Source organism: Gorilla gorilla, chromosome 12 (genome assembly GCF_029281585.2).
Source record: "Gorilla gorilla gorilla isolate KB3781 chromosome 12, NHGRI_mGorGor1-v2.1_pri, whole genome shotgun sequence".
In the NCBI taxonomy this organism is placed as follows: Eukaryota; Metazoa; Chordata; class Mammalia; order Primates; family Hominidae; genus Gorilla; species Gorilla gorilla.
Genome location: NC_073236.2, coordinates 34,010,063 through 34,030,624, shown reverse-complemented (window position 1 = coordinate 34,030,624; position 20,562 = coordinate 34,010,063). Strand labels below are relative to the sequence as shown.

The following is a 20,562-nucleotide window of genomic DNA, read 5'->3' as shown; positions in this document are numbered from 1 at the left end:
TGGCGTCTTTTCCCAGACAGGGACCTCTCTCCAGAGCTGAACAGGGTTGTTTCTGGGAGGCTAGGTCCTGTCCGTGACTCAGAGCCAGGCCCAGTGCTGCCCCGATCAGACCCCGCTTCCTTTTCGGAATGTGGAAGGATGCGAGTGTGTGCCTGAGGGTGTGGTCCTGTGGGGGTGGGTGGTCTTGGCCCGTGCACACCTGCATGTTGCGCATGGTGTTCCTGTGGGAGCGTGTGTGCACGCCCACAAAAGAGGCACTTCCCAGGCCATGTGGGTCTCTACTTCCTCACAGCAGGCCTGCATGGCCTCCCTATTCTTCTCCCACATCCCAGGGCTGGGGCTCACAGCGTCCCCTGTTCCAGAGCTCCTTCATGTCCCCCAAAGGCATGTGGCCCCGTGTCTGGTGCAGAGGACCTGTCACCAGGGATGGGATTCATTGCTCTGCACACCCACCCAACTAGGACATCTTGGTCGAGCTTCCAGTTACGGGCCCAGCATAGGACTAAGGTTCAGTGGAGACCTGAGACCAGGGCCCCGCCCGCGCCAGAAGCCAAGGGGTACCTGCCGACGCTGCCGGGAGGGGGTGCTGTGATCTGCCTGTGAGCAGGGGTGCTGAGGCCTTTGGAAATGGTTGTGCGGGAGCCAGTCCTGCTTCAGGCTCACTGGGACACTCGGCCATTTGGAGTGTCATCCAGCCAAGGGTTGCCTCTGCACAGTGCTACCTCTAAGGATCTGTCCGTGGTCTGTTAGGAACTGGGCTGCACAGCCGGAGGTGAGCAGCTTCATCAGTATTACAGCCGCACCCCATTGCTAGCATTACTGCCTGAGCTCCGCCTCCTATCAGATCAGCGGTGGCATTAGATTCTCATAGGAGCTTGAACCCTGTTGTGAACTGCATTGGAGGGATATAGGATGTATGCTCCTTATGAAACTCTAACTAATGCCTGATGATCTGTCACTGTCTCCCATCACTCCCAGATGGGACCGTCTAGTCGCAGGAAAACAAGCTCTGGGCTCCCACTGATTCTACATTATGGTGAGTTGTATAAAATTATTTCATTGTAGATTACAATGTAATGATAGAAATAAAGTGCACAATAAATGTAATGCACTTGAATCACCTAGAAACCATCCCCCTCACCATCCTGGGCCAGTCATGGTGGCTTATGCCTCTAATCCCAGCACTTTGGGAGGCCGAGATGGGTGGATCAACTGAGGTCAGGAGTTCGGGACCAGCCTGGCCAACATAGTGAAACCCCGCCTCTACTAAAAATACAAAAATTAGCCAGGCATGGTGGCGGGTGCCTGTTATCCCAGCTACTTGGGAGTCTGAGGAGGAGAATTGCTTGAACCTGGGAGGTGGAGGTTGCAGTGAGCCAAGATTGCACCATTGCACTCCAGCCTGAGCATCAAGAGTGAAACTCCATCTCAAACAGAGGAACAAACAAAAACCAGTCCCTGGTGCCACAAAGTTTGGGAACTGCTGTCTTATGGCATTCTGAATGCCTGGGAGGGTGTGCTTGTGGGGCAGGGGGCAGTGTAGTTTGACAGTCCGGGGGCTGGTTTTGCTTCACCTTGCTGTATACAGTTTTCTTGTCTGTAAAATGGAGTTTCATTGTTAGCCCCCACCTCTGAGGATGTAGACTTACACAAGTCAATCCATGTAGTGCCTGCTCATAGTAGGCGCTCTGAAAATGTTAGCTAACTACGGCCCTAGGAGTGAGGTTGATCTGATGTGCCGGTGTGCACATGCGAGGTGTGCATCTGGACCAGGATGGACACTCATAACGGCTGGGCCTGGGGTCCACTCAGCCTTGTGCCTGGAGCCTGGCACAGGTGGGTGCTCACTCTGTGAGGCCGAATGAAAGGTGATTCTTGTTCCCACTGCTGTCTGAGGGGTGGGGTGAGCCATTCCAGTGTGAACTGGGCAGAGCCGGGGTTGCTATTCTGCCTTCCTTAGGAGCTGAGTGGGCATCTGTTGGGACCCACTTGTACCCCCATACCCAGCTTGGGTGGGTGGGGGACATCTGGGGCTCTAAGTCATAGGGGACTTCACACCACACAGCCTCATCTCACACACAGCTGCACTGGTGGCTGAGGCCTCTGACCACCCCCCACCCTTGGCCCTACCCCATCTTACCCTACCCAGCCCCAATCCCCTCTCCTCCCTTTCCCGTACTTTTTATAGCTTGTCATCTAGCAAACTGCCCTTCTCTTTCTCTCTCTTTTCCTCCTTTCCTTCTTTCCTATTTATTAAATTTTTAAACTTTTAATTGTGGTAAAAAATGCAACATAAAATTGGTCATCTTTACCATTATCAAGTGTTTAGTAAAGTGTATTCACATCGTTGTGCACAGATATCCAGAGCTTTTTCATCTTGCGAACCTGAAATCCTATACCTATTAAATGATAACTCCCCTCCCCAGTCCCCAGCCCCTGGTGAGCTCCGTTCCACTTTCCGTCCCTGTGCACTGGGCTACTCTAGACACCTCTTGGAGGTAGAAGCATGCAGGATTTGTCTTTTTGTGACTGGCTTGTTTCGCTCAGCAAAATATCCTCAGACCAACTGCATGTCCTAATAAAGACTCTGTTTCTCTCCCCAAGCAGGGTGATTATTTCTTATCATTATTTTAATTCTTTTGTTTTTTGAGACAGAGTCTCACTCTGTTGCCCAGGCTGGAGTGCAGTGGCACAATCTCGGCTCACTGCAACCTCTGCCTCCTGAGTTCAAGGGATTTCCGGCTAATTTTTGTATTTTTAGTAGAGTTGGGGTTTCACCGTGTTGGCCAGGCTGGTCTTGAACTCCTGACCTCAAGTGATCTGCCTGCCTCGGCCTCCCAAAATACTGGGATTACAGGCATGAGCCACCACGCCCGGTCTACTTTATTTTTTTTTACTGAACATTCATCTTTTTTTTTTGAGATGGAGTCTCACTCTGTCCCCCGGGCTAGAGTGCAGTGGCGCGATTTCGGCTCACTGCAAACTCCACCTCTGGGTTCAAGCGATTCACCTGCCTCAGCCTCCCGAGTAGCTGGGATTACAGGTGCCCGCCACTGTGCCCAGCTAATTTTTGTATTCTTTTAGTAGAGGTGGGGTTTCACCATGTTGGCCAATCTGGTCTTGAATTCCTGACCTCGTGATCCACCTGCCTCGGCCTCCCAAAGTTCTGGGATTATAGGCGTGAGCCACCGAGCCCTCCTGAACACTCATCTTAAGTGGTCAGCCTTGTGCATTTGTTTTTTGATGGGTCCTATTCTTTATTTTACTTATTTTTTCTAGGTTTACTGAGGCATAATTGACAAATGAAAGTAGTATATGTTTAAGTGTACAACGTGATGTTTTGACATATGCATACCTTGTAAAACGATGACCACAACAAGCTAACTAGCATATCCATGGTGTGTATCCTGACATCTGTCAATACCCTGCCCTGGCAGCAGGGCGTCTGCCTCCATCATGGTCTCCCTGTGATTCTGATTCCTATCTTTGGAGAAGCTCTGGATTCCAGGCACAGTGGGAATGCTGAAAGGTCCTCGTGGACAATAGCTATTCTTCTTGGCTCTGTCGCTTCCCTTCACTGGGTGCAGGTGACTGTGGGAGTGTCCCCAAATGCTGCCCAGCGCTGACATGCTCCGCCTCTGGGATTTCAATCCAGGTGGGGCCCTGAGTGACCTGGCTCTGGGGCTCAGGGGTATGGAGGAGGGGGGATATAGGTAAGGAGTTTAAATTTCCAAATCTGTGAAATGGGAATAAATACTGACTGATCATGCCAGCTGCTGTGGGATTAGGGGGTGGACTCCCTGCGAGGCTCTGGGCATCTGGGGGTTCCACCTTTCCCACATGGCAGGCTTTCTAGGGTGCTGCACACTGTTCAGTTTGTAAAATTTCCTGGAGCCCTGTGCTTGTGATAGTGAACTTTTCTATATGTGTACTAAAATAAAAGCTTGTGAAAGTGCAGTGACCTTTTCCTCCTTCCGGAGATACACGGGGGGCGCCCCAGGGTCTCAGGCAGCTTTCCCCATGTCTAAGCACAGGCCGGGGTAGGAAAGGGGGTCTCCCTCGCTGGAGGAATAGGTCTATACCTGGGCTGGGGCCTCAGCTAGGCCTGGAGCAACTTTCTGCGATGTTTCTCTGCCCCCTGGAGGCAGGAAGGAACCTCAGAAGAGCCACACTCCCAAGCGGGCCCCTCCTGTCTTTCACCCGCTACAGCCAGGAAGGGGACTGGGCTGGGGTGGGAACCACAGGTAGGCATCGGAGGGGCTGCCAGTAGACCTGGTTTGGGTGGGGCTGCCGGTAGAGCTGGTTGGGGCGGGGCTGCAGGTGGAGGTGATTGGGGCGGGGCTGCAGGTGGAGGTGATTGGGGCGGGGCTGCAGGTGGAGGTGGTTGGGGCGGGGCTGCAGGTGGAGGTGGTTGGGGCGGGGCTGCAGGTGGAGGTGGTTGGGGCGGGGCTGCAGGTGGAGGTGGTTGGGGCGGGGCTGCAGGTGGAGGTGGTTGGGGCGGGGCTGCAGGTGGAGGTGGTTGGGGCGGGGCTGCAGGTGGAGGCGGTTGAGGGGAGCAAGGTGGGAGGTGGAGCAGCTGCTATTTAAGAGGTGGTGGTGGTGCCAGTTCTGCAATTAGGTTACTGTGTCTTGCTGGGGCTTAGTCTTGTTTGCTGAAGGGGCAGCAGGGCTCTACCATGGAGGGTGTAGGGGGTCTCTGGCCTTGGGTGCTGGGTCTGCTCTCCTTGCCAGGTAAGCTGGCTGCCTGTCCCTCCTGCTGCTGGCTCCAGCCTGGAGAAAGCTGGGGAGAGGCTAGAAGGTTGTGGCTGGAGCCTGCAGGGATTGTAGCTGAGCTCAGTAGCTCAGAGCACAGAGCTCTCCAGGGTTATTCTAGAAGTCAGCTCCTGGGGGCCAAGGGGAGGCCTCCTGAAGGCCCTGGAAGCAGAGGGCCTGCCTGGCAGAAGATAGGTATTGTGCCCCAGGCCTACTTGTCTTGGGGTGGGGGTAGGCTGTAAGTCCCCACTCCAGCCTGGTCAGGCAGGGAGTCATCCAGGCTGAGCCCATTGTCCAAGAGCCTGGGCTGAGAGAGAGTCATAAGGTGGGGTCTGAGGCTGGCCCTGCCCGTCACGGGCGTCAGAACCCAAGGTCTGTCCTGCCTCCTTCCTTCCTGCCCCTCTTCTACCTCATAGGTGGGGCATGTGCCCTTTTGGTCCCCCTAAGGGAGCTCCTTCCCTGAGGTCATCTAGACCTTGGCACCAGTTGGGGTTGAGCAGGGAGGTTGGGAAGGCTCCTTGGCTTTGTGCTGGAGCCTAATCTTCCTAGGGACTGAGTCTTACAGTCTGATCCCCCACACCCACCCCATGTCCTGCTGTCTGGTCTCACCGGTGGGTGCTCCAGGCATCTGTGTATGCCCCTGTCTGTCTGGACCAGGTGTGATCCTAGGAGCACCCCTGGCCTCCAGCTGCGCAGGAGCCTGTGGTACCAGCTTCCCAGATGGCCTCACCCCTGAGGGAACCCAGGCCTCCGGGGACAAGGACATTCCTGCAATTAACCAAGGTGAGGGCACTACATCTTCTCACGGCCTGGAGGGGCACGACGTTATGTAGTGTGAAAACCACACTGAACACTCAGAAATGCAGAGCCTGGGAGGAAATGGACCAGCTTACTCTGGGCTCTAAGTGGTTTTTAAGAGACGGAGTGGTGTTGCTATGTTGCCCCGGCTGGTCTTGAACTCCTGGCCTTAAGTGATCTTCCTACCTCTGCCTCCCGAGCAGCTGGGACTACAGGTGTGAATGGGTGGAAATTCTATGGGCAATTGCTTAAGCCTACTTTTTCTTTTTGTATCTTTCTTAGTGGATTGTTACTTTTATAAGAAAAACTAAGCTCTTAAATGGCCTGGGTGTGGAGCTAAGTGGTTAGTCGTCGTTTGAGATTGTCAGCCACCCTGTGCAGGACTGTCAGCAGGTGTGATTAAGAAGTCTGAAACTCAGCTGGGCGCGGTGGCTCTCGCCTGTAGTCCCAGCACTTTGGGAGGCTGAGGCGGGCGGATCATGAGGTCAGGAGATCGAGACCATCCTGGCTAACACAGTGAAACCCCGTCCCCACCAAAAATACAAAAATTAGCCGGGCGTGGTGGCGGGCGCCTGTAGTCCCAGCTACTCAGGAGGCTAAGGCAGGAGAATGGCATGAACCTGGGAGGCGGAGCTTGCAGTGAGCTGAGATCGCGCCACTGCACTCCAGCCTGGGCGACAGAGCATCTCACAAAAAACAAAAAACAAAAGTCAGGCTCAGGGTCTTGCTGTCTGGGGATGTCAGCTGAGGAATGAGGGTGTATAAATAGCCTGAACAAAGCCAGTCGAAATGGAGACTGGAGTTCAGATGTTGGAGCAATGAGGGCTGAAGCACTCAGGGTTGAAGCAATGGGGCTGAACAGGGGACAACCTTGCCCTAAGGGTGGGTGAGATCCTACCAGATGTGGTAGCCACTGTGTGATCTGCCCCCTTCTTCCTCTGTGAGCTGACTTGGGAGCCCAGCACCAGCTGAGCCTTGAGCCCCAGGCACCATCCCACCCCTGGATCACCGTGAGTGGTCTGCAGGTAACCAGAACCAATGGAGAAAACTCCCAAATGCTGGTGACCCCAACAACTATCCTATCACCTACAGTGAGGCTGTCTCATAAGGGCTGCCCGTGCCTTACCCAGTGCTTTCCTGGGAAGCACCTGCCCATCTCCAGCCACTGTGAATATGGCTAATGCTGCACAGCTGTCTGCCTCCCAAAACTGGCCCTTGGCCAGAAGGAGCTGCCTCAGCCAGAGATGCCTGGGGGCTACTCCCTTGTCTGCCCGAGGTGGCCTACTGTGACTTCTAAGGGACAGGAGTCTGGCTCCTGCCTAAAGGTGGTACAAGTCAGCGGTGTCATTTGTGGTCTGGAGCGCCCATGGGATCTGGCTGAGGCTGTGCCTGGGTTCTTCCCTGCCTTCTCTCCTGCTTCCCTCACTCCCCCTGTGAGTCACTTGTGGGAGACCCGGCTCAGGGAGAGACAAGAAGCAGAGGGTCTAAGAGGGGAGAGGGGCTTGCGAGAGCCGGTATTTGCCTGCCTCTGATGGTGGAGCAAATTTGTGGAACAAAATTGCCACCTCAAGGGGCCTGAATATAACAGATGGGTGGGGAATAGATGGGGGATGAGGTGGGCGGGAGACCCCAGGGCCTGTTCTGAGGAGTGCGGCTCAGGCTGGAAGAAGCTGCTGCTTCTTGAGAGCAGGGACCCGGGCTTGGGACTGGATTGCGTGGGTCACGGGCTGTGTTTGAGCAGGGGAAGGATGCAGTCCAGCCGAGACGCCTTGCACACTCAGGGACTGTGTGACTTCCCTGAGGCCACGCAGGCTTGGTGCTCAGGGAACCTCTAGCTCCACAGTCAGGAGAGGGACAGACCCCAAGCCTCAGTCTCCTTTGTCTTTGTCCCCCAGCCCCTCACACCTGCAGACAGTCCGCACAGGGTGGCTGACATTCTCAAACATCAACTAATGACTTAATTAAACACCCAGGCTCGGAGAGCGATGACCTATACTTTTATCAGGCTATTTAAGAACTTATAAAGGTAACAATCCACTAGGAAATACACAAGAATAGACTTAAGTAAGTAGGGACTTGCTTGGCCTGTCCCACGAGTCAGTGTTCTGGGGGACATGGGCCAACACGTCCTTCTTCCTTTCCCAGGGCTCATCCCGGAAGAAACCCCAGAGAGCAGCTTCCTCATCGAGGGGGACATCGTCCGGCCGGTGAGTGCACACACTGACGTGTGTGGGTGCGGATAAGCCCACAGCTGGCAACAGGCCCTCTGAGCCCACCCTGGATGCCATGGGGCCTGATGTGTGAGGGACATACATAGCTTGGTAGATGCCTCTTTTTGTCAAGGTCGGAGCGACTGTTCTGTTAGGAAATAGGAATAAGCCAGCCTGAATGCTAAGGAAGGCTGGTATCTGAAGTGCTGGCACAGTCAGCTTGAGAGGGCTTCCTGAAGGAGGAGGTTTGAACACTTGATCCAGCTTGGTACCCTGCCCAGGGGAGGTGCTCAGCACTCGGGAGGTGCTCAGATAAAGGAAGAGAGGAGCAAGGGTTGGCAGAGTGGCCAGTGGTGGATAAAGGGCCTGGTGGCAGTGGCGACCTAGGGATGGTGGAACAAGGAGTGATGTTGAGCCTGACCATCTTGGCTGTGGTTGAGGGGCCGCATCTGAAGGGAGAAGGTTGCTGGGGATTGGGGCGCCTTGCTAACAGAAAAGGGAACACTGTGCCCAGGACGGCAGCCATGTGTTTCAGGCAACTGCGAATGGCAGAAGTCTCCTGAATAGGACAGTGACCCAGGGGAAGGCAAGACTGTCCTGTTGGAGGCCGCCACTGATGGCACAGCCTCTGGCTGGGCAGGAGAGCCAGAGGCTGGCCCAAGGCTGCCCGGGAATTCCAGGGGCAGGGCAGACCCTCCGGGTTATGCAGTGAGTGCTCAGGCAGGTGGTGTGCGACCACCCGGAGCAGAATCAAATGCCTGCAGCTGATGGCACAGGCACGCTGGGGTGCTGTGGAGCCTGGGCACCGAAGGGCTCTGGTTGCTGGAAAGCAGAAGTAAGCAGCCGAGGCCAGGGTGCTGCCTCACTTTCACTCCTTATGGCTCTGTTCCCATGATCGTCCCACGTTCAGGGAAGCCTGGTGGCTGTTCCCCTCTGGAAGGGGCACTGTCAACATGCTGGGGTGGGGCTGCTGGCCCAAGCCCTTCTGATTCAGGGCACCCTGGGGTGCTGGGCCTCCTAGCCAACATCCTCAGGGACTAACCTCTTGTTTGCTTGAGATTGAAATTCTTTCATCATAGGCCAAGGGACTGTCTTGTGCATCAAGGTTCATGTAGCTGGCCCCTTGCCTTCCACAGCTCTGTCCCATCTCTAATGGTCCCCCATTCCCATGCACACAGGTCCTGACTCCCACATCTTTGGGGTTCTGGTGCCCTGGGGTGTGGTACCCTTGGGGCACAAAGCTTGGGTGGCCTCTGTCCCCAGGGGTTGAACTGCTGCTCTCTCCTCAGAGTCCCTTCCGACTGCTGTCAGCAACCAGCAACAAGTGGCCCACGGGTGGTGGTGGTGTGGTGGAGGTCCCCTTCCTGCTCTCCAGCAAGTACGGTGAGTGAGCATGGCGGGCTCCCTCCCTGCCTCAGCCCCTTCTTCCTAATGTGGCAGAGGTGTTCCTCTCTTCCCTTTTCCTCTTACACCATCACATCCCTTCCACCTCCCCACCCGAAGAACCTGTCCACAGATGCCCTTCTGTTGCTGAAGGTCTCCCGAGTAGGGAGGGTTAAAATCTGATGGGAAGGTATGTCGAGGGGGGATCTGGTTCCCCTTGAGACCATGCGGTGCAGTGGACAGTGACCTACCCAAGGCCACACAGCCAGGGTCTGTCTGGGGCCCAGCTTCTTCCTGGCACCACTAAGCTGCCCTTTCTTGATGCTATTTTGGGAGAGTGAGTTCAGAGCTCTGCTCCCAGACCCTCAGGTAGAGCTCAAAGACCACCAGGGCTCTGGGGGCTCAGCCAGGTGGTGTCTTCCAGATGAGCCCAGCCGCCAGGTCATCCTGGAGGCTCTTGCGGAGTTTGAACGTTCCACGTGCATCAGGTTTGTCGCCTATCAGGGCCAGAGAGACTTCATTTCCATCATCCCCATGTATGGGTAAGTGCCGGGGCCAGGATGCGTATCTCAGCTCGCTTCTGCGTTCAGCCCGGAATTAACTTGGCCATTGTCTAAAATGTATTCCTGGGCCCATCCTCCAGGGCTCAGTCTCCCTGCCCACCCTGAGGGGTCTGCCCAGTGTGAGCTGGACCTCCAGGGCGGAATGTGGGAAAGGGATGGGAACGGTGCTAGACCCTCCATTTACAAAGCCCTCCTCTCCCGGGGGACTCCATGAGGTGGTGAGGAGAGGAGGTTTTGCGGGGCAGACAGTGCGTGAGTCACTGAGTCCTGGCAAGTCCCCTAACTTCTGAGCCTCTTCTGTCCCCTCTGGGGTGCGAGTGGTGGCGATACCTGCTTCCTAGCTTGTCAGGGGCCTGAGGCAATTTGTGTGAAAGCCTTGGCTTAGGGCTGACCAGGAGGGTGTGCTCACTTAGTGAGCTGCTTCTGTCCTCTGCGTTCATATATCAGTTTCTGCCGCCTCCCTGCAGCCCAGGCTGGTGATGGGGGTCCGGTATGGCCATTTCACAGAAGTCCAGGCAGTAAAGGGGCCTGGAGAATGGTGAACCTGAGACTAGAGCCCAGAGTGGGGCCTGCCTGTTGGGAGTTTGTCTATCTTGTGTTGTGTGGGGAGGGAGAGCCCAGGTCTGTATGTCTGGAGGGATCTGGGCTGGCACTTACCCCGCTTGCTCTCATCACCCTGCAGGTGCTTCTCGAGTGTGGGGCGCAGTGGAGGGATGCAGGTGGTCTCCCTGGCGCCCACTTGTCTCCAGAAGGGCCGGGGCATTGTCCTTCATGAGCTCATGCATGTGCTGGGCTTCTGGCACGAGCACACGCGGGCCGACCGGGACCGCTATATCCGTGTCAACTGGAACGAGATCCTCCCAGGTGAGCCAGGCCACACGCAGGACAGGCTGGTGCCGGGGAGAGAACAGCACGGCTTGGGCCCAAGTCGCCTGGTCCCCATGGGTGAGGCTATCCATCCTCCCCATCACCTGCCTGCTTCCTGTGGGGAAGGTGGGGGTCTCGCTTCTGTCTGGGACCTGGAGGTGGTCCAACTGCTGCTCTGGGCCCCAGGCCTTCCTCCGCCCACCTGTAGTTGTGCCTTAGCTAGGGCGCCACCACCTGCTTTGTCTCGCTTCTCATCCCTGACGCTGTCGTCTCCCTGGCGATGGGGCAGGCAGTGCCCATGATACCTGCTTGTTGAGTACTCTAGCAGCGGTCTCATGTACCAGATACCACCACCATGGGCTGGGGCCGTGTGCCAGCTTGGGGAGCTGAGCCAAAGTGGGACCCCAAGGTAGCAGGCTGCACAAGCCAAGTGCTGGGCCACGGGCTGAGGGCAGCACTGTGGGGCTGGGACATGTGCCAGTGGTGCCAGTGAGCAGGCAGAAGGAACATAGACTGTGGCCATGGGAGAGTGGAGGCTGGAGGCAGGTGGGCTGTGGTTCCTGTGCTGGCAGCGGCTGTGTGGCGCCGGGGATCAGATCCTGGTGATGGTGGGGTCTCTCCCATTGTGGGCTTGATGGTCTGGTTCAGGAGGCAGGAAGAGCCCCACGAGGGAGGGCCAGAGGAGGTTTGGGTGGGAGTCTGGCTTAGGGGTTGGAGCAGGAAGGCCTACCACAGGTGGAGGGCGTCCAGCACGAGACCTTTCAGTGCTGTCATGTTAGCCAGGTGAGGCAGCCAGGGAAGCTGCCTGGGCCCAAGGACCTTCCAAGGCCCCAAACACCGCTTTCTCAGTGGCTCTCAGCAAACACGAGTCACAGAGAAAGGGGTGACGGGGCACGTGGGTAGCACCTCACAAAGGTGGAGGGGATGGATATTGAATCATACCAGGCTGGGGAGGTTGTGAGGGGGGTGACAAGTGACTCTGTACCCTGAAAACAGACTGATCCTTCCCAATGCTCGTGGAACAGTTGTGAAAGTTTACCCTGATAATTTTATGATATACCATGAAATGCCATGAAAACCTGCAACTCTGAAAGTAGATACAATGTAAACATTCTGATCATGATATAAAATAGAAACCGATACATCAAAACCAAAAGCTTCTCCTATTCAGAAATTGAAAAAAACAACAAAACTTTCTTTCAGCTCTGGAGTTAAAGTACAGCAATTCTAAAAAAAAATCATGAAAGACTATAGAAAAGCCAATGGTTCGCAGCTAAAGCAATGCTCAGAGAAAATGTGTAGACTTACGTATCAGTAAACAGAACAAATTGAGCATGTCAACCCAAGTTAAATGAAAGCATGAGGGAGTTTCAAAAGGTAAAAGCAGAAATTGAGTTGGAAAACAGCACCAATAATTATTCCTAATGATAAAACAGGCTAAAACACGGGTTCCCCAGTGGAAAAAATGAGAACATATTTGTTCTCATTTAGGTTAATATGTTCTCATTAGGTTAACATGTACAGAAACTGCCAGGGCAGACACATTAATAACAGTAATTAACTGTTGTGGGGCGGGGAGGTGGGAACTCAGGAAGCAGCGGATGGAACAGACTTTTACTACATCTCAATACTTGACTTTTGAACCAAATGAATATACTACTTATTCAAAAGTATGTTTAATGAATTTTTAAAAAGAAGTAAGAGCTCAAGAGGCAGCTATGTTAGGCAGGTGGTGGGGTATGAAGGTGCTGGAGCGCTCATTTGCTCCATGGAGAGGAAGCTGCTGTGACCGAGGTGGCGTGTATGCGTGGCTGGCTGGCTGGATTTGGGAGGATTGGGGGAGCAATCCCTCTGAAGGCCTGGGGGACCTGAGTGAGGGGAAGATGGGCTCCAAATCTGGGGAAGTGTTGTGGCCTGACACAGGAAGAACAGGTGGGCCTGTGACTGGGGACTAGGGCATCACCACTGCAGATGACAGGGTGGCAGCTTTTTAAAGCTGGGTCAAGGAATAGACATTTCATCTGGGGTGGGAGGGACATCTGAGACCCTGAGCAGTGTGTGACCCGTGGCAGCTGTGGGACCCGTGGCAGCTGTGGGACCCGTGGCAGCTGTGGCTTATGCAGAGACCAGCCCCGTGCAGGGTGAATATGCAAGGAGGAAGGATAAGTGGAGGGAACAGCTAGGAGGTGATGGTTGGCCAGCCATGGGGTCCCTGTGCCTCTACCTCAACTAGTACAGGTTGGGGATCCTCCCAGGGCTGGGAAAGTGGGACTGGTACCAGAAGCAGCATGGTGGCTGTGGGCTCAGCCCCTCAGCTTGGGTGAGTTATGAGCTCCCAGAAGACTCTCCCAGCCATTGACTGCCCTTTCTTGCCTGCCCTCTTTATATGTCAGTAAGTTGTATTGTTTTTGTATTTTTAGGCTTTGAAATCAACTTCATCAAGTCTCGGAGCAGCAACATGCTGACGCCCTATGACTACTCCTCTGTGATGCACTATGGGAGGTGAGGACCCTGCCTTCTTCTCCCTCTGCTTCCCCCAGCCTCTCCCGTGGTGATCTGGACTCAGGGGTCTCCCGCTGGGTTCCAGGCTCGCCTTCAGCCGGCGTGGGCTGCCCACCATCACACCACTTTGGGCCCCCAGTGTCCACATCGGCCAGCGATGGAACCTGAGTGCCTCGGACATCACCCGGGTCCTCAAACTCTACGGCTGCAGCCCAAGTGGCCCCAGGCCCCGTGGGAGAGGTGAGTGGCGTGGCAGGAAGGTGACTTGAACCTGGAGAAGGCGCCTGTGCTCTAATGGTGTCAGGGAGGGTGACAAGGAGGGAGATGAGGTTGCAGGGGGAGCAGGGTGAGATCACGGGGGCTTGCCACAACGACGCAGAACAAGCACTTGAGGAAAGTTAACACTCACTATGACTCAACTGTAACCAAAGAGGAATAGGGCTCACTTGCTTAGCCTAGATAATAAACATCTACCAAAAACCTAGAACAAAAGTTAAGGGTAAAACATTAAAACTGGGACCAAGACAAGTTTTCCCACCATTGTCCCATCTACTCCACATTGTGTGGCAGTGGAGGTCCTGGGCACCGAGGTAGAGCCAAAGAAACTAAAGGTCCAAGGATTGGAAAGGAAGCAAAAAAATCGTTCATAATAGATGATTACCTGTATTGAAAGCAACAATCTATAAACAAGTTATTAGAACTAATAAGAATTAGAAAAGGTAAATACAGTTAATATAAAAATCATATTTCTGTACACCCAGCTAGAAAACACAATTGTTAGTAAACATACCATTATAATAGCAATCATAAAGGTCCCAAGGAATAAATCTGACAGCTGTATCAAACGTTTGAGGAAAAATGAACCTTTATTAAAATCGTTAAATAATACTTAAATATAGACAAATCTGTTATTGAAAGGAAGGCAATGTTATAAAAATTCAGTCTTCCCAAATTAATCTATAAATTCCCACTCAAAATAAGTTTGATCTTGACAGAGTGATTTTTTTTTTCTTTTTTTTTTTTAAAAGATGGAGTCTCACTCTGTCACCCAGGCTGGAGTGCAGCAGCACAATCTCGGCTCACTGCAGTCTCTGCCTCCGTGGTTCAAGTGATTCTTGTGCCTCAATCTCCTGAGCAGCTGGGCTTACAGGTGCATGCCACCACACCCAACTAATTTTTGTATTTTTAGTGGGGACAGGGTTTCACCATGTTGGCCAGGCTGGTCTTGAACTCCTGACCTCAAGTAATACGCCTGCCTTGGCCTCCCGATTGACAGGGTGATTATAAAGTTTTTATATGAGAACATGAAAGGTCAATAATAGCCAAGACATCCCTGAAGGAAAAACTAAAAAGACTTGCCCTAGCAGATGTTAGTCATCTAGTTCATGAAACGTCTTTACATAAATGCATAGCACTGGAGCAAGGCTAGACAATTGCCTGCTGGAACAGAATCAAATTTAGAAACAGATTCCATTAAGAAGCAGAGCCTTGATGAAGGGCCATTGATGGTCACTAGGGAAGGACAGTTAAGTTACTTAGTTGTCTTAGAGCCATTTAGCATCTACTTAAAAATCCCTAACTCATATCATGCGCAAATAACTCTGGATGCATGAAAGACACATGTAATAAAAACTTTAACACGTTTAGAAAAAAAATATATAGTAAGATCTCTTCATGACCTTGGGATAGGGAAGGATCACTTAAATGAGATACAGCACTAATTGTAAAACTAGAAAGATTCATAAATTCAACTACATTAATTATAACTTTGTCCAAAGGCACCAAAAAGAAAGTGAAAATATAGGTTACAAATAAAGACTTTTTTTTTTTTTTTTTTTTTTTTGAGACAGTTTCACTCTTTTTGCCCAGGCTGGAGTGCAATGGCACGATCTTGGCTCACTGCAACTTCTGCCTCCCGGGTTCAAGTGATTCTCCTGCGTCAGCCTCCCTTGTAGCTGGGATTACAGTCACGCACCACCACGCCCGGCTAATTTTGTATTTTTAGTAGAGATGGGGTTTCACCATGTTGGCTAGGCTGGTCTTGAGCTCTTGACCTCAGGTGATCCCCCTGCCTCAGCTTCCCAAAGTGCTGGGATTACAGGTGTGAGCCACTGTGCCTGGCCCCAATATATTTTTTTGGAACACATAATTTGTATACAAAATACATAAAGAACTACACATTAATATAAGAACAAACCAGCTGAGTGTGATGGCTCATGCCTATAATCACAGCACTTTGGGAGGCTGAGGTGGGTGGATCGCTTGAGCTTAGGAGTTCAAGACCAGCCTGGACAACATATAGTAAGACCCCGTCTCTTAAAAAAAATAACAAAAATTAGTGGGATAGTGGTGTGCACCTGTGGTCCCACCTACTCAGGGAGGCTGAGGCAGGAGAATCACTTGAACCTGGGAGGCGAAGGTTGCAGTGAGCCAAGATCGTGCCACTGCACTCCAGTCTGGGTAACAGAGCCAGACTCTGTCGCAAAGAAAAAAATCAAATAGAAAAATGGGAAGAGACTTAACAGACATCTCAGAGACCAAATGGGAAAAACACTAAAGATGTTCAGCCTCAGTAATTGAGGAAATGCAAATGAAGTCTACAATACCATTCTATAGCCACTAAACTAGACACTTTAAAGCCCAATAATACCAAATACTGTTAAGGATATAGAGTGATGAATGGAAATGCTAGACCCTACTGATAGGAATATGAGTGGCTGCAACCACTTTGGAAAACAATTTGACATCCTGGAAGGTTGAAGTGTACATAACCCCTGACCCAGATTCTACTCCTAGGTCATCTAGGAGTAGGTCATCTAGGGCATTGCATGCAAATGCCCTCTCCCTCCCCTCACTACCTGCTTCTGCCCCCAGCCCCAGGTAATCACTAACCTACTTTGCTTCTCCGGATTTGCCTAGACATTTCCCATAAGTGGAATCATAACACATAGCCTCTTGTGTCTGGCTTCTTAATGTTTTCAAGGTTCATCCATGTTGTAGCATGTATCAATAACATTGCTGAATAACATTCCGTTGGATAGATATGCCATACTTAGTCACCAGTTGAGGGACACTTGGGTTTTTACTTTGCAGCTATTATGAATAGAGCTACTATGGTCATTTATGTACAAGATTTTGTGTCAACATGTCATTTCTTTTGGGTATACAGCTAGGAATGGAATTGCTAGGTCCTACGATAACTCCATGTTTAACTGCTAAGATTTTTTTTTTTTTTTGAGATGGAGTCTCACTCTGTCGCCCAGGCTGGAGTGCAATGACGCAATCTTGCCTCATTACAACCTCCACCTCCAGGGTTCAAGCAATTCTCCTGCCTCAGCCTCCCAAGTAGCTGGGACTACAGGTATGTGCCACCATGCCCGGCTAATTTTTGTATTTTTAGTAGAGATGGGGTTTCACCATGTTGGTCAGGCTGGTCTCGAACTCCTGACCTCGTGATCTACCTGTCTCGGCCTCCCAAAGTGCTGGGATTACAGGTGTGAGCCACCGTGCCTAAGATATTTTCAAGTGGATGCACCATTTTTATTCCCACCAGCGGTATACGAGGGTTACGATTTCTCCCATCCTTGCTGACACTTGTTATATATCATTTTGGTTAGAACCATCCTAGTGAGTGTGAAGTAGTATCTCATTGTAGTTCTGAGTTGCATTTCCCTAATAACTAATGATGAACATCTTTTAATGTGCTTGTTGGTCATCTGCATCTTTGGAGAATGTTCATATCCTCTGTCTGTTTTTCTTCAATTGGGTTGTCTCTTCTGAGTTGTAAGAGTTCTTTATATATTCTAGACACATGTCCCTCATCAGATGTTGCCCTTAAATATTTCATCACATCCTGTGTTTTTTGTTTTTCCCACTTTTTAATGATGTCCTTTGAACACTAACATCTTAAATTTGGAAGTCCAACTGACCAATTTTGTCACTCGTTTTTGATGTCTATGATGCCTTTGCCTAACCCAAGGTCATGGAGATTTGCTCCTGTTTCCATGTAAGTCTTAGTTTCAGGTTTTACATTTAGGTATATGACCTATTTGGAGTGAACCCTTGAACAGGGTGTAAGGAAGGGGTTCAACTTCATTCTTCATGTAACTAGCCAGTTGTTCCAGCACCATTCTTTCCCCTACACTTTTTTTTACTGTACTAAACATCTAAAAAAAAAATCCCTAAAGAACAGATGTGGTGAGAAATTTGTGCGTAATTTCTTTTGTTGAGATGGAGTCTTGTGCACCTCAGCCTCCCGAGTAGCTAGGATTAGAGGTGAGCACCACCATGCTGGCTACGTTTTGTATTTTTAGTAGAGACAGGGTTTTACCATGTTGGCCAGGCTGGTCTTGAACTCCCGAACTCTAGTGATCTGCCTGCCTCAGCCTCCCAAAGTACTGGGATTACAGATGTGAGCCACCATGCTTGGCCTTGTATGCAATTTTTCTAGAGGTTTGACTACCATGACTAGGGAATTGGGAGGTGGTGGAAAGGCCTGTGGTCAAGGGATGGGTCTATCAAGATGGTGAGCATGGGAGTACATTCAGATGCTGGAACCATGACCTGCTGGAGGAGAAGGGTGGATATAGTGGGGAGAAAGGACACCCAGAATGTTTGGAAAAAGGCTGCACATGGTGGGAGCTGAGGCATTTCCTTGGATCTAGTGGGAAGGAAGAAGACAGGAATAGACCCAAGTCTGCAGGAGGATCTTGATGTATGGATGCTGGGGACTCTGTTACATAAGGAGAGGTGAGGCCACCAGAGGTAGGGAGAAGGGGATGGAAACAAAGGAGAAGATGTGCCTCCGCTGACTGGAGAGCAGGAGACACCTGGTAGAGGTGGAGGATGCTAGCGTTCTAGGGCTGGGTCTGGCGGCAGGTGTGACGGCAGGGAAAGGTGGTTGAGGCTACCTCCGAGGGGTGACTGCCATGGGGGCTGTGAAGCCTGTGTAGGTGGGAGTGATCTGAAGTGGGGAGGGCTGGTGTAGGATGATGCTGGGTCTGGGGAGTATCTGCAGAGCCGCGCTACCTCAGTGTGCACAGGTGGAGGGGGTACTGTGGAGGGTGGCCCCCAGGAACAGGCTGCAGTGGTGGTAGCTCCTGGTGCTGACCAGGTCTGGAGGGCGGTGTGGGCTGTGAGGCTAACAGGGCCTGGTAGAAGAGTCACCAGTTGAAGTGTGGGAGTGAGGATTTGGTCAGGGTCAGCTGAGGGAAGAGGCTCCTGGTGAAGCCCTCGCTGCGTGCGCAGGAGGAACTGGGATGGGAGGCAGTGCTGAGGGGCTGGGGCCAGCCAGAGAACATGGGCTTGAATGAGGAGGAGTGCCCACAAAGAGGTGGGGTACAGTTGTAGTCTGGCATGACAGTGAAGAACAAGGAAGCCCCAACCTACCTCCTGGCACGGCGCAGGGTTTAGATGTGGCCATTAAGTGCAGGAACAGTTCTAGGGGAGGTCTTGGGTTCGGGGCAAGTGGTAGGGTATGGCCACGGGCAGAACAGCCTGGGTGAAGGGTCCGGAAGGTGGGCGCTTTGGTGCTGGGTCAGGTGACTTAAGTGTCCCAGCAGTCTCGGGTGTGAATGGGGCAGTGGTGGAAGCCTGAGTGGCCTGACATTCTTATGGTGACTTCAGGGGCCAGGCAGGGAAGAGATGGGATGGCTTCATTGTCCTGGTCTCTGGTAGTGTGGGAATCTGGGTCTTGGAGGCACTAGGCCGTGGCATGGGTGGGCACCACTCCTGTGAGCTGAGCCAGCTCTGGGTCCGCACAGCTGGGCCACATGTCATCCTACAGTTCTGAGGTTCCACCTCCTGTCTTTTCTGTTGCAGGGTCCCATGCCCACAGCACTGGTAGGAGCCCCGCTCCGGCCTCCCTATCTCTGCAGCGGCTTTTGGAGGCACTGTCGGCAGAATCCAGGAGCCCCGACCCCAGTGGTTCCAGTGCGGGAGGCCAGCCCGTTCCTGCAGGGCCTGGGGAGAGCCCACATGGGTGGGAGTCCCCTGCCCTGAAAAAGCTCAGTGCAGAGGCCTCGGCAAGGCAGCCTCAGACCCTGGCTTCCTCCCCAAGATCAAGGCCTGGAGCAGGTGCCCCCGGTGTTGCTCAGGAGCAGTCCTGGCTGGTCGGAGTGTCCACCAAGCCCACAGTCCCATCTTCAGAAGCAGGAATCCAGCCAGTCCCTGTCCAGGGAAGCCCAGCTCTGCCAGGGGGCTGTGTACCTAGAAATCATTTCAAGGGGAGGTCCGAAGATTAAGCCTGTGGCTTCTGTCCCCAAGTAGGGAGGGCATCCTCTGCCCAGTGGAGCTGGGTCATCTACCTCTTGGCTCCTTTGGGCCACACCACTGTCTTCCATCCCCAACCTACCACCCCATCTCAGAGGGCTGGGACTCTTCCCCTGTCTCTCTTCACTGTGTTCCCCTAAGGGCTCCTAGGGCCAGGGGTTCTTCTAGCTCTGCCATAGGGGAAGGCAGGCCTGGCTGTGCCTGCTCTTGACTTTTGCCCCAGCCCTGGTGGATGCTGGGAATGGGAGGTGACATTCTCCAGGGACAGGTCCTGGAAGGGGTGGGGAAGAAGTAGGTTCCAGCCCCGCAGAACCCTGGAATCCCTCCTGTGCCTGAGGCCCTGCCCCCCAGCATGGACTAATGGTGTCCCTACCTCTCCCTCAGGGCAGCCCTGTGGCTGGGACCCTGGGAACAGCCTCCCATCCCACCCAACATGCCCAAGTGTGGGGGAATGTTCTACAGCGGTGTAGCCTCCAGCCCTTCTCTCCAGGAGGCTTTGAAAGCCCAACTTACTCCCCTGCAGAGCAGGAAGGTGGTAGGTCAAGTGTGGCCGCCAGTGGGGAGAAGAGAAAGAAGTGGGGCCCCACCAGATTGCAAAATGGGAACCTCAGCTGGCCCCTGAACAGAGGACTCAGTTGTCTCCACCCCACACCGCTATTCCCTGGAGCTCAGCCAGGCGCAGCCTTGGAAGGAGAAAGGGCTGGGGTTACCTGGCTTGTCCTCCTCCAGGCAAGCCCCTCTCCTCCTCTGCCCCAGCTCCCAGCCTGGCCTCCTCCAGGCAGGCCCTACTCCTCTGCCCCAGCTCCGGCTTTCCCCGTGAGGTTTGTCCCAGGCATGAAGAAAGCATCCAGGGTGCCAATGAGTGGGCCTGGGCCAGAGGTCCCTCAGTCCCCAAGGGTACTGTTTTGGTGGTCTTTCAGAGGGTCAAGGAAGCCCTGCTTGGGGTAGAAGGGGCAGGAGCCCCACATGTTGGGGGAGGAAATAAAGTGGAGTGTGCTGTGCTGACCTTCCCACCTCCTGTGTGCCTTTAACACCCCTTGCCCTCTGGGGCCCCAGGTGGCTATCCCACCTCCCAGGGAAGACAAAGACTTCAGTGAGTGCTCCAGGAGTCCTGGCCAAGAAGCAGCAGGGCAGGGCTGAAGCTTGGAGTTCCCAAGTTCTGGGGAGAGGTTGCTGTTTGCCAGCCTTCTGGAGGGTCACGTGCTGGGGCCGCACTG

General features: G+C 53.0%; 1 protein-coding gene across 2 annotated transcripts; it reads left to right on the top strand.

The window, feature by feature from the left end:
* The first annotated feature begins 4,610 nt into the window (after window positions 1–4,610).
* ASTL (astacin like metalloendopeptidase) lies at window positions 4,611–20,350 on the top strand. 2 transcript variants are annotated; one of them, XM_004031414.4, is made up of 9 exons: window positions 4,611–4,731; window positions 5,410–5,535; window positions 7,696–7,757; window positions 9,050–9,143; window positions 9,568–9,685; window positions 10,389–10,570; window positions 12,994–13,075; window positions 13,161–13,315; window positions 18,896–20,350. In XM_004031414.4, the coding sequence occupies exons 1-9, from the start codon at window positions 4,677–4,679 to the stop codon at window positions 19,315–19,317; spliced, it is 1,296 nt and encodes a 431-aa protein (XP_004031462.3). In that variant the 5' UTR covers window positions 4,611–4,676; the 3' UTR covers window positions 19,318–20,350. The 2 variants fall into 2 exon arrangements, with proteins under 2 accessions (XP_004031462.3, XP_063551617.1); XM_063695547.1 differs by lacking the exon at window positions 4,611–4,731 and having other exon boundaries at window positions 5,340–5,535; window positions 18,896–20,349.
* Window positions 20,351–20,562: the final 212 nt, after the last annotated feature.